The following is a 12,688-nucleotide window of genomic DNA, read 5'->3' as shown; positions in this document are numbered from 1 at the left end:
TCAACCGATGTCTTAATCAAAGACGCTTAATATGTCCATAGCCCTAGCTCCAGAAATTCTTAAAGTAGGCATATAGTAGCTAGCCACTCCATATATCCCTCAGACATCGGGCTTGACTTGTGAAATAAGGGAATCGATCTAAATATACAAATATTGCCTTAACAAGCGGATATTTTCATATAGCAGCTCGATCAAAACGGATTCCCCCATTTCAAGAAATGGCATTTCGGGGAATATCTAAATGGTCTCCCTTTTCTTTGTCTCTAAATTGTAGAACTCAGAGAGTATCTAGCAAAAAGAACAAAAGGAATCACCTGCAGCAGTGTGCAAATTTTGGTGCCACCTTTTACACACATTGCATGTGCATCTCTTTTGTATCGTTATATCGGAGGTCATAATGTCTAGCAATTCTTTCGAAAGAAATTAGGGGGGCAGCTTCCACAACAACCATTTTGAAAAGGAGGGAGGCGGTTTTTGTCCGAGCCTATAACAACTTTGCCACTTGGGTGAGAAGGGAGGCAAGTGCAGTGCAGACATGCTAAACCTTGGCATGAACAAATCCGTCGAACCCATTCAAACGGATTCCGTGCAGTTGGTAGCAACATTCCAACTTTAGCAGTCATACAGTGAGCAAATTTCTGAAATCCCTTCAGGCGATGGCCTGCCCCGGGTCCAGATCACAACTTGTGCTCCAGTGGTGGAGTCTCTACGGCTGGCAGGTCGGGGGAAGAGTCGTGGTTGGCTGCTGCGCCCATGGCGAGGCCCTTTACCACGATCTAGGACGCCGCCGGTGGTGGCTTTGGCCGAGTTTATAGAAGACAAGATTGCCGACATCAAAATTGAAAGTCCCAATCGGCGCCAATCCCTTCCAAAAGGACAATTTCAGGAGTACTCCCAAAGCTTGGAAACAAATCCTCCCTGCCATCATCTGGGGAGTGTAAATCAGGAAGGCTTTGTCGGACGAGATTTGGCGGATATCTTGGGAGACGGCGAGCTTTGCTTCCCCAACGTTTCCTCCAGAAATCTCTTCTTCCTCCAAAACACTCAAACCTTCGTTTGTACAGATCGTGATGGCAGGTCGTGGGGTCGGCAGCAACAAGCAGGTCCTGGGCGCCCAGTCTGGTGGTTCTGGTAGTGCCGAATCCGAGGGTTTGGCGGGTGGTTTTGGAAGCAGCAAGGCTAACGCCGCCGGCGCTGTGGCCGTGGGCACTTCTGGAGGTCTGAGTGACAATCACGGAGCAACTGCCGCGGGTGCGGCGAGCTTGGGGTTCCCTGGGAGGAAGAGGAATGGCCCAGCGGATGTGCGCCAACGATCGCCAACCTTCCATTCGCTCACGGCCGCCAATGCCGCGGGAGGTCGCAGCGGCTTCGGTGGTCAGGCTGGTCCTGGCGCCGCTACAGGCATCCATCCTTCTACGAAGCCTCCGCCGCCGGTGGGAAATTCTCCGGCCGGTTGCGGCGGGTTTCCCACGCCCAAAACGCTCTTCTGTTTTCCATGCAAGACGAAGGGACACTTGTCAGATAACTGTGATGCCGTGTTATATTGCGTCATCCCAAGCACAACGCTCACCCGTCGACCAAGTGCCCTCTGCTGCGACTTCCCAAGCCTAAGACCATTCCTATCCATATATTTTTTTATTTCGTTCCTCTTTCGATTTCTTTTTCCGTTCTCATTTTCTTTATTTTCTCTCATCTCCAACAGCTTCCCTTCGAGGGAATCGCGAAGGGAAAGGAGAGAGAATTCCGTTCTGAAGAGAATAATACTGAGAATTCCGTCGTGAAGGGAACCGTGAAGAAAAATCGTTAGAGCGCTAAAGTGAACGAAAATCCCTTCACGACGAGATTTTGTTCCTCGAAGAAAAGCCGTTGGGGCTAGCCTAACGTCACACTTTTTGGCTTCCGAAATAAGATGGGTTTCTTTCAAATCTCCACATCTTATCTTAAAGATGTTGATTCCAGGTGGCACCAAATGGTCTTGATCTCGGTCATGGGAGGACATCTGTCGGCCGATTAATCCAAAATGAACTCTTCACATGATTTGTCCTAAATGGAAATTGAAGGCCATTTCGAAAAGGGCGAATAGCTATCTTGTTGCTTTTCCAAACAAGACGAGCCACTACAGGAGACAGCTTCTTTGCCGAGTGCCTCAGGCACTCGGCAAAGGACGATATACACTCGGCAAAGGCTTTGCCGAGTGCTACACTCGGCAAAGGGCGCTCGGTAAAAAATTTGTCGGCAAAGACCTCTTTGCCGAGTGCACTTTACCGGGCACTCGGCAAAGGCTTTGCCGAGTGCTAAGCTGACACTCGGCAAAGGCCTCCGCTTTGCCGAGCGCCAGTGAATCAAACACTCGGCAAAGGTGGCCATCTGTGCCGAGTGCCACCTGGAGGACACTCGGCAAACAGGCCATCTTTGCCGAGTGCCTGGACCGTGGCTCTCGGCAAAGCATATTGTCACTTTGCCGAGTGTCATGGCCATTGCACTCGGCAAAGTGACTGAAAACAGCCTTTTTTATTTGTTTTTGACATCCCATCCAAACAAACAGATATATATATATAACAAACATCACCAACATCACATATATATCATCAACAGCACATATATATCACCAACAACACATATATATCACAAACATCACATGTCTCACAATATATCACAAATAAGTTCACAAGTAAGCCAAGTGCTCCATCATCTACAACCATAATTGCAAATAGAAGTACCATTAACAACCACAAGTATCATCACCAAGATGGTCAATGAAACTGATTTGGTGAAGGATTCGCTGAAGCATGAGGATCGTTCGATGCCGCCGATTGATTCTGCACAAAGGAGAAGAGATTGCATGTGTAAGACAAGATAAATATATACCATACATAAATAAAACTTTCATACTCCACTAGGTTTGACCGTAAGCATGAACATACAAACTAAAATATTTATACTCACAGGAGTAGAATAGTGAGGAGGTGGAGGTGAAGCGAATAGCGAAGGTGGCGGAGCTACACCCGTAGCGGCGCCAATACTTTGCATGTACTGAAGAATCTCCACCATCCTCCGCTGCTCGGCCTCCCGCTCGGCCTCCACCCTCTCCATCGTCGCCTGCATTTGCTCCCGTATCCTCCTCTCTTGTTCCAGCTGGGCCTACAATATATTCACCCTAATGTTACAATAATGCAAAGGAAAGGTATGAAAAAACCAATGAACGACGAATAAACCAGGAATAACCTCGAGTGCCTCCACCCGGTGGTGTGAAGTGTCCTTCCGAGGTCGTATGGCCGGGCTCGTGCTCGTGCTGCTTGCTCGAATCTGGGAGAGACTGGGAGTAGCGGCCGAGTCGATTGCGCCGTCGCCAATCCAGTATCGCCCATGCTTCTTGCCTCCTCCCACCCTCATGACGACTTCTCCATCAAGGTCCTCGGTGCTCGGATCGTACTCTGGCCCATGGACCTCCCTTGCCATCGATGTGTACTCACTAAGGCGGTTGTGGACGGTCGCATTGCTGTACGCCTCGGGCCCGTCCTCCGGGTTGTAGTCGACGTCGGACGTCGCCTTGCCCTTGTGGGCCATAGCAAATGCCTTGAAGATGGAGCAAGGCTGGCCACCATGTGACGCCGACTGCGAGAAAAACAGCAAGATGATTAGAAATCATGCAGAATTGAGCGTTAGAATAAATAAATGAATTCGCGTACCCATGTTTGTGCGTATCCGCTGAGGTTGCGGCTGCCTTGATGGTGTGCTACACCTGGCATCATCAAACGCCGCTCCCGGCACAAGTTGTGCGTCTCCTCCCACTCGCGTGAGCACCACTTGTCCACCATCTGTTCCCAGCACTGGGGATGCGCGGCGCACCAATAAGGAATCATCTACAGGCCATCAAGTACATGACATATCAGAAGATGAAATTAAGCCTACTTAATCTCAAAAGGAATCAGTATTAATGTTCTGTATTTACCTGCAGGTACTGGTCCCGGGTCAGCGTCATGGTTCTTGCGTCCCTTTTGGTGACCTTCGTTCCAACGACGGTCCCGTGGTAAGTTACGACGGCCTGGATGCGCGCCTCGTAATGCATGTCCACGACGAGTTTTTTGCAGCATTTGGTAGCCACCGCATCCGCCCTGGCCTCATGTCCGTCCTGGCATCTAAAGAAATCCTGCATACAAACACGAGGTATCCATTCATTATTTCAAGAATGTCCAATAAATACGATGTATTGAGCAATGTAGTGCGAGGAAGACTTACCCACAGCTCTTGCTTCACCCGCTCCGCCTTGTTGTTGAATACCCTGCGGGCCCGATCTGCAGCATCGGGGGCGGCGGCGTAGTGGTCAAACGAGTAGGCCGGCCCCGTCACTCCGGCGTACTCAACCAGGCCAGGGAAGTGCTCCTTGCACAGAAGACCGAGGATGCCATTGACTTGGCGTGTGTGAGCACCTCCACTCGCCACAATCGTCCAGTTCCTGCCCAAGTGATTAACAATCGTCCAATTTCTATTTTGATATTCAACATATCATATAAAGTAGTGATAACATCTAAAGTTACTTACTTTTCCCCCTCGGGTCGAATCAGCGGGTGTCTCTCACGAGGTATCGGTCGCTGAGGGAGGCTCGCGGGACCTCGCAAGTAGACGCTCGACGAACTAGAGGAAGCGGAACCCCCTGCTGTCGCCTCCTCCAGCGCGTCCTCCTGCGCCTCCTCCTGCGCGTCCTCCTGCGCGTCCTCCTGCACCTCCTCGGCGTCCTCCTGGGGCACCTGCTCCTCCTCCTCCTCCTCACGCGATGGGGCGGCAGGCGACGACTCCCTCCTGCAGCTGCTCCTCCTTGTCCTTCGGTACAAGGACGTTAGCTTCCTCATCCCACCGCCCACCATCTTTGTTCAATCACCTGCAATTAAAAAGAGTAAACCAATAAGCACAGATAAACAAGAAGTACTTAGAAAGAGATGCAAAATAAACAAAACGTAATTACAAAATAACATAGTATTACATGTATTAGAAATAATCTTCATGATCGGGATTAGCTGGATCATAAGTCTCATCATCACTATCAATCATGTCGAAATAATCAACACTATCCGAATGAGCAATGTTGCCATTGTCATTGTCTAAATGTAATCGCTCAAGCATTTGTAAGTCCTTCACATTTTGCACCTCATCTCCAACGTCCTCTTCAATAACCGTTTCATTGTCTACTTCCATTCCGATCGCTTCGGTTAAGTCTATCTCAAACCTCCCTTCAAGTCCCTCTTCTTGAAAGAACTCTCCGTCATATGTGTTTGGGTCTAAGTTGTAATCTTCATCGTTTGGGACAGGCACTTTACCGTGTGGCGATACCCTGTGCACAATATCCCAACCCTTAAGATGCCTTATGGTTTGACACGCATATGGGAGATAATAAACTTGCGTGGCCTGTTGGGCCACAATATAGACATCGTCTCCTGGTAAGACGGAATCCTGTCGAATTTCGACTAGCCCAAGATTACAATATGTCCGTCTCGTTACTTCAGGATCAAACCAATGGCATTTAAATATGACGGGATTAAAAGGTTTGGAACCATGAAACTTGAGTTCGTATATTTCTTCAATTCTTCCATAATACTCGACCTCATCAACGCCGGGCGTAAAAACTCCGGAACTTGTGGTTCTTCGATTGGGCCGACTCTGCTCGTAGCTTGTTGTGCGAAAGCGATATCCATTCACGTCATAACCAGAAAATGACCTGACCCTATAGGCAAAGCCATCGGCAACCTGTCTCAACTCGGCACACATAGACGCATCCCTCTGGCCCTGCAAGCTCAAGCAGGATACATCGTTATATTATTCGCACGTACGAGTAACTTGGAATGTCAAACTACGTACGAGCTAAATTGGACGGTACCTTCCGTTTGAACCAAGAAATGAAATCGGGCATTCCATTTCCCGCACCCTGTCTAAGAAGGGTATCTACCTGCTGCGGGGTAGGATCCCTTGATTGACGCCAGAATTCATGAAGAAATTCCCTGTACCAACGAGAAACAAGGGGGTTGGATGCAGAATAGTGACGGCGTATTTAACAAGTTCGTTGAGAACTTACTGCATGTACGGTGCCACTTCGTCAAGGTTGGTCAACACGTATAGCATGATATGGCGCCACTCTTCATGATTCAAGGTCTTGGGGGTCGATGCACTTGCGCTTCCGAGTTGGCCTCGGAAAAGGCTGAGGTTCGATTCATTTTCGCCAGCATTGTAACGAGGGGGTGGATTATGCACGCTAGGGAGGTTGTCACCATAGTATGTTGTTGTGAAGTTCGCCACCTCCTCCAGAATGTATGCCTCTGCAATGGAAGCCTCGATTTTGCATTTATTTCTACATTTCTTTCGAAGAACCTTTAGACATCTCTCGATTGGATAGCACCAACGGCCCTGCACGGGCCCCCCCATTCGTGCCTCGTACGGGAGGTGCAAAATCAAATGCTGCATCGGATTGAAGAAGCCGGGTGGAAAGATCTTCTCCAACTTCATATGTGGAGGCTGTGATAAAAATTTGAGAAGGTTTTGCGCAAGTTGTCACGTACGATGCTTGCAAACCGAAGAATCTCCGAAGAAACCTAGATAAACTTCTTCGGTTTGCAACGGTTACAAGCATCGTACGTGACAACTTGCGCAAAACCTTCTCAAATTTTTATCACAGCCTCCACATATGATATCATTACATCTTGACAAGTTTCATGATTTTCGGACTTCGTTTGCTTTTTATACAATTTAAAAACAACTCGCCCGCAAGTTCGTGGTCATGTTTCGTGAACAAGATGTTCGCAATTTGTGGTCTGTTCCTGGATACGGCCTCACATTATACTAAATAACATGAATATCATTTTTCCATTCATTTTTTTTCATTATTCGAATGACTAGCAGTTATAATTTGAATTATCCAAGAAAAATCAATTAATTGAAATAAATTAAAGAAATATAGAAGAAGTCCGAGAAATGTGCCACATTGGAACATGGAGTACCAGGTATTGTATGAGGACTGCAGAAAAAGTTTGGAGGTCAAAAGTGAAAAAACAATTAGGGTTTGCCGAGTGTCAAAAAATGACACTCGGCAAAGAAGCCTCTTTGCCGAGTTCTTTTTCTCTGGCACTCGGCAAATAGCCTCCACGAACTTGCTCAAAATTGAAAAAATAGGGTTTGCCGAGTGTCAACAAATGACACTCGGCAAAGGATCCTCTTTGCCGAGTTCTTTTTCTCTGGCACTCGGCAAATAGCCTCCACGAACTTGCTCAAAATTGAAAAAATAGGGTTTGCCGAGTGTCAACAAATGACACTCGGCAAATTGCCTCTTTGCCGAGTTCTTTATCTGTGGCACTCGGCAAAGAGGCTCTTTGCCGAGTGCCCGATAAAAAACACACGGCAAAGTCTGGGACACTCGGCAAAGAAGCCGTCTCCGGTAGTGAGCTTAGTAAGATAGTGTATTTGGAATTCTGACTGCAAGCTCACGGGTCGCTATTTCTATTGGAGAATGGATGCCTTCCAATGAGCCATCGCCTCATTTTCAAATACAGATAACTTGGGTGCATGTTACGAGAGTTCTGTATGCTTACGGTCACTATTCGGCCATCTAAGCTTTCACACTGTTTTTGGCGCTCTGTTAGATATTGACATGCAATGCCTATATATGGCGTCGGGGTATAGTGCGCCTATAGGTGGATCTAATAGGTGCAAAACTACTGTCCCTTAAAACGGATATTGTATTTGGTCGTCATGGTGATGAAGTTACTTTCTCCGTCAAGGACTCCAACTTCATCTCGAATGATGGCCCCTCTCTCTCGCCGGGGACATTAATGGAGATGAAGACGACTTGTTAGAGGAGGAAATGGAGGGATCAGATGACCAAACCAAAAAGAAAGCGAAGAATATTTCGTCCAACTCTAACGGCAAAAATCAAGCTTCTGATGATATGCAGGTGGACATGAACACCCTCGTGCGCTCACTTTCCCACTCGAGTGCGCGTCGTCTCAGCTCATCGCAGTGATGCCGTTCAATCCACGGCGGGCTTCTATTGCGAGAGCAGCTGCTACTCCTACGGCGGGCAATGTAGCGGCGCTGCCTGCGAACATCATCAAGGGGCATGAACGAACACCTCCATCGGCTCACAACCATAGGGCTGAGGGTGTCGTGTGGGGAGCAGACCACACCGACTTCTCCCACGCTAGCTTCCTCAGCCGTGAGTCAAGAGGTGCCGATGGGACTGCAAATGCTTGGTGCTACTGGGCTGGGGCGTCGTCATTCAAGGATGACCGGCCGCCTCTGCATCCTCAGTCTGACATTACTGACAACAGCAGAAGACTAAATCCCGGACAGGCCTCAGCTGGATTCAAGACGTATGTCCGCCGCGCCTCCAGAGCATTAGAAGGGCGCACCAACTCAGTTGCTAAGCAGGTCCAGCCGGGCGGTGGTCATCTGTTGGCCGAGGGGCCGACGACGGTCAAAAGCTCTCACGCTGATGCGGTGGCTACTGCCGGCTCGGCTCGGGCTGTCCAAAAAATAGCCCGTGATAATGCTGGCGACGCTGGTGGCCATGTGGTCCAGCCGTCCAGCAGGATGGGTTGAGCATGGCCGGTATGACAGGGCGGGGCCACTTTCCGATAGAGTCCCAGACAGCCGCAACAGCTGCCGTGGATGATGATGTTCAGACCGAGGGTAGCGACCAGAGTTCCCAGGGGCGGCAGCAGGCCATCACCCGGCAGGCTGAACTGTCGGATATCCCTCTGCCTGCCAATCAGGCCCTGGAAAAAGGGCCTCAATGCAAGCTTGGCCGGCGGTGGTCGCAACGACTCAAGGCAAGCTGCAGTCCACAACCGCCTCGACGTCGTCGTCATTGGTCGCAGCACAGTTGCGGCAAGCTGGGGGTCTACAGGCAGCTGACATCTCGGCACATCCAAGGAGCCAATCCCCGCCTAGAACTGCCTCAGCCCTGGACGTTGGTCCTGCCCAGGCAGGGGTGATGGCTGGGGACATCTCAATGCCTCAATGGAGCTTGATGTGTCCTGGCCGGCAGTTTCCCATTCTCTAGCGCCATCAAGCCGTACGCGCAAGGTTACATATCTTAGCAAGGCCGGACCTTCACAAGGGAGTTCTTCTCCAGCAGAACTGCGTACAAGCAGCCGTGAAAATGGCTAGGGCAATGCGGCGGACAGCAGAGAAGAACCTGGACATAAATAAGACTGGAATAACCAGCGCCAATACTGTCCACCAGCCGGCTCGGGGTCAAGTTCCTTTAGGTACGTCTCACACCAAGTCGTTTTCCATTCACTCTCTTCCGGATAACCGAATTTGTTCGAATATTCAAAGTCCAGGAATATCTATGGGTACTTTGGATAGCGAAGTAGAGCTTTCCTTGACTGTCCTGAAGAATATGGATTTTGATATATGCAAAGTAGCCCCTAAAAATACATTGCAAAGCAGTACGAAAATCAATGGAAACAATTTGTCTTATTCAAGTGGAGAGGAATCAGATGGTGAGTAATATGGCCACCTCTTAAAGCAACTTGTGAACGATGAGATAGAGGATGGCATGGATGAGGTGGAGCTAGGAGGCGGGATATGCGACCTAAAGCTACCCCTCGGAAATCCAAGTCGAACTCCTCGAAGAAAAAAGTTCGCAAGAACAGGTCTACTTGTAACACTACCGGATTTCGAGACTTTGCCGTGTGCCTTGGGCACACGGCGAAGGCCTTAAAACACTCGGCAACATGTTTGCCGAGTGTAATACTCGGCATATCACTGTCGGCATACACAGTGCCGGCAAACTACTGTTTGCCGAGTGTTTTATATCGTGCACTCGGCAAACATATTTGCCGAGAGCCAAATACGACACTCGGCAAAAAAAAGTGACCTAACGGTGCCAATGCGTTAACGGCCTCTTTGCCGAGTGTCTCAGAGATACACTCGGTAAACACGAGGACACTTTGCCGAGTGTCCGTGTATACACTCGGCAAAGTGAGCACAGAATAGCACCCAAATACGACAGTTTGGCGACACGTGCCACGCATTGCCGAGTGTATCCCGTGGATACTCGGCAAAGTGGCATCCAAAATGCCAGATTGAACAGCCTTGTGACACGTGTCCGTTTTGCCGAGTGTAACACTCGGCATAGCCTTGTTTGCCGAGTGTAACACTCGGCAAACTGTTATTTAGCAGGTCGACAATTGATCCATACCAGATTCAAAACTGTCACTGCAATTCAAAACAATATACATATATTTCACAGATTACCACCTTCACATAAACATCACATATTACGCAAACATCACATAAAGCGTCGCATAAACATCGCATATTACGCAAACATCACATAAAGCGTCACATAAACATCACATATTACACAAACATCACATAAAGCGTCGCATAAACATCGCATATTACACAAACATCACATAAACCGTCGCTAGTGACACAAACATGACAAATTGTCGTGACAAGATAGCAAAACATAGTCCAAACAAAAAGAAAATGTAGCAGGCCGTAACGGACTCAACACTTGATTACCACCTTAACCTGCATCAATTAAGGAGCAAAAACGCTAATTAAGAAGTATGCATTTGAAAGTAAACAGAAATGGTAAGTATGGATATAGGGTTACAAAAGTAAGTTTTCAAAGTGAGGAGAACAAACCAAAGTGAGGTGGAGTACCAAAGTGCGAACCTCCAGCTCCAGGCATATTCGATCCCTCTGATGGATACTGCACAAAGTAGATAGTTAGCACAACACTCTATGGTTGTAAGAATGGTAATAATGGTGATTACAAGGTTATAAACTAACTCACAGGAGTGTTTGGAGCCTGTGGAGCAAGTGGACGAGAAGGGGTTGGCATCGGTGGCGGAGTTTGACCCATTGCAGCATAAAGGGGCGTCATCATCGCATACCACTGGGATCGTTCTGCCGCCAGTGTTTGGAGCCTGTGGAGCAAGTGGACGAGAAAGGGTTGGCATCAGTGGCGGAGTTTGACCCATTGCAGCATAAAGGGGCGTCATCATCGCATACCACTGGGATCGTTCTGCCGCCATCCTCTCCTCGAACGATCTCTCTAATTCGTGCCGAAGCCTCTTTTCTTCATCCAGCTGGGCCTACAGTATGTCATCGCAATCTCATCATCGTTCCAATGCAAAGCATGTAAAGATAGTGGAGGATGAATGAAACAGAACTAACCTGCATTTCGTTCATCGCAATCCGTGTAGGCTCTAGGCGAGGGCGTATACCCGGACCTGAGCTTGTGCTCTGAGCTCTAAGCTGAGAGAGAGAGGGAGTGGTGGCCGTATCGAGTGTGCCGTCGCCAATCCAGAACCGGCCATGTTTCTTGCCTCCTCCCGCCCTCATAACCACTTCCCCATCAAGATCCTGCTCGCTCGGATCAAAGTCTGGGCCGTGGACCTCCTTTGCCATCGATGTGTATCCATCCAGGCGAGCCTTGATGTTCTCGTTGGTGTACGCTGAGGCCGGGTCATTCGGGTCATAAGCAACCCCGTGCATCGCCTTTGACTTATGGGCCAAAGCATAAGCCTTGAACTGGGAGAGAGGCTGACCATCATTTTTTGCCGACTGCAACAAAAAAGCAATAACATTCATAAAGGGGACGCCCGCACAGAAATTAAGGAGAACTGAGCTTGGGAACAACAGATGCTATTGCATACCCATCTAGCCGCGAAACCAGTCAGGCTGAGGTTGCCTTGATGGTGTGGCGCGCCAGGCATCAACAATCGCCTTTCCCGGCAAGCATTGTGACTCTCCTCCCACTCGGGAGCGCACCACTTGTCCACGATCACAAACCAGCACGGAAGGTCTCCGGCGCACCACCCCGGAGGCACCTAAATAATCAAGTGCATGATATATAAGAAGAAGAAATTAAGTGTTAGTAATCTAAGGAACAATAAGCTTTATTGTACTTTACCTTCAGGTACTGCTCCCGGGTCAAAGATATGGTCCTAGCGTCTTTTTTTGTCACCTTCGCTCCAAGGTGTTCCGCGTGAAATTTGATCACGGCCTGGACGCGCGCCTCATAGTGCATATCCTTAACAAGTTTCTTGGCAGCTTTGTCGATGACAGCAGCTGCCCTAGCCTCCAAGCCCGGCTCGCATCTAAAAAAATCCTGCATATAGACGCGACGGATCCAGTCATTAGTTAAATAATTTCCATGCGATTAGTATTGACTAATGTAGTGCGAACGAAACTTACCCACAGCTCGGCCTTCACCCACTCGGCTCTATTGGGAAACACCCTTCCCTCCCGGTCACGGGCGTCCGGCGCGGCTGCATAGTGGGCCCATGTGTATGCCGGCTCGGTTACTCCGCCCAAAGTAACCATGCCAGGGAACTTCTCCTTGATCAAAAGTCCAAGGATGCCGTTTACATGGCGTGAGTGGTCACCCTCTCCAACCCTCAGCCAGTTCCTGCACAAGTGTAAAGGCAATTTATTAGTATGTGTTGAAATATTGAAGATACAAAGGCAAAAAAATAATGAGAGTAGAGAGAGCCATTTACTTCTCTCCATCTGGTCGAATGAGCGGGCGTCTAGCCATTGGCACCGGTCGCCTCGGGAGGCTCGAAGGACCACGCAGCCACACACGAGAAGAAGTAGAGCTAGAGCTACCCCCCTGGACAACCTGCTCCTCCTCTACCTGCTCCTCCTCATCCCCAGACTGAGTCGCAGCCGTAGGTAT

The 12,688-nt window shown here is 49.0% G+C and overlaps 1 protein-coding gene across 1 annotated transcript; it reads left to right on the top strand.

The window, feature by feature from the left end:
* Positions 1-1,070: 1,070 nt before the first annotated feature.
* On the top strand, positions 1,071-1,979 carry LOC133902777 (uncharacterized). The gene is made up of 2 exons (XM_062344172.1): positions 1,071-1,452; positions 1,960-1,979. Exons 1-2 carry the CDS (start codon positions 1,071-1,073, stop codon positions 1,977-1,979), a joined length of 402 nt encoding a protein of 133 aa, XP_062200156.1.
* Positions 1,980-12,688: the final 10,709 nt, after the last annotated feature.

Source organism: Phragmites australis, chromosome 2 (genome assembly GCF_958298935.1).
Source record: "Phragmites australis chromosome 2, lpPhrAust1.1, whole genome shotgun sequence".
Lineage (NCBI taxonomy): Eukaryota > Viridiplantae > Streptophyta > Magnoliopsida > Poales > Poaceae > Phragmites > Phragmites australis.
This window is presented reverse-complemented; position numbering and strand designations above follow the sequence as displayed.

What these genes read in the sequence shown, in the direction of transcription:
- LOC133902777 (XM_062344172.1), top strand. Translation starts at nt 1,071, where the DNA reads ATGGCAGGTCGTGGGGTCGGCAGCAACAAGCAGGTCCTGGGCGCCCAG. An exon ending in GGTGGGAAATTCTCCGGCCG is followed by an intron (nt 1,453 to 1,959) that starts GTTGCGGCGGGT and finishes TGTTGATTCCAG; the next exon opens with GTGGCACCAAATGGTCTTGA.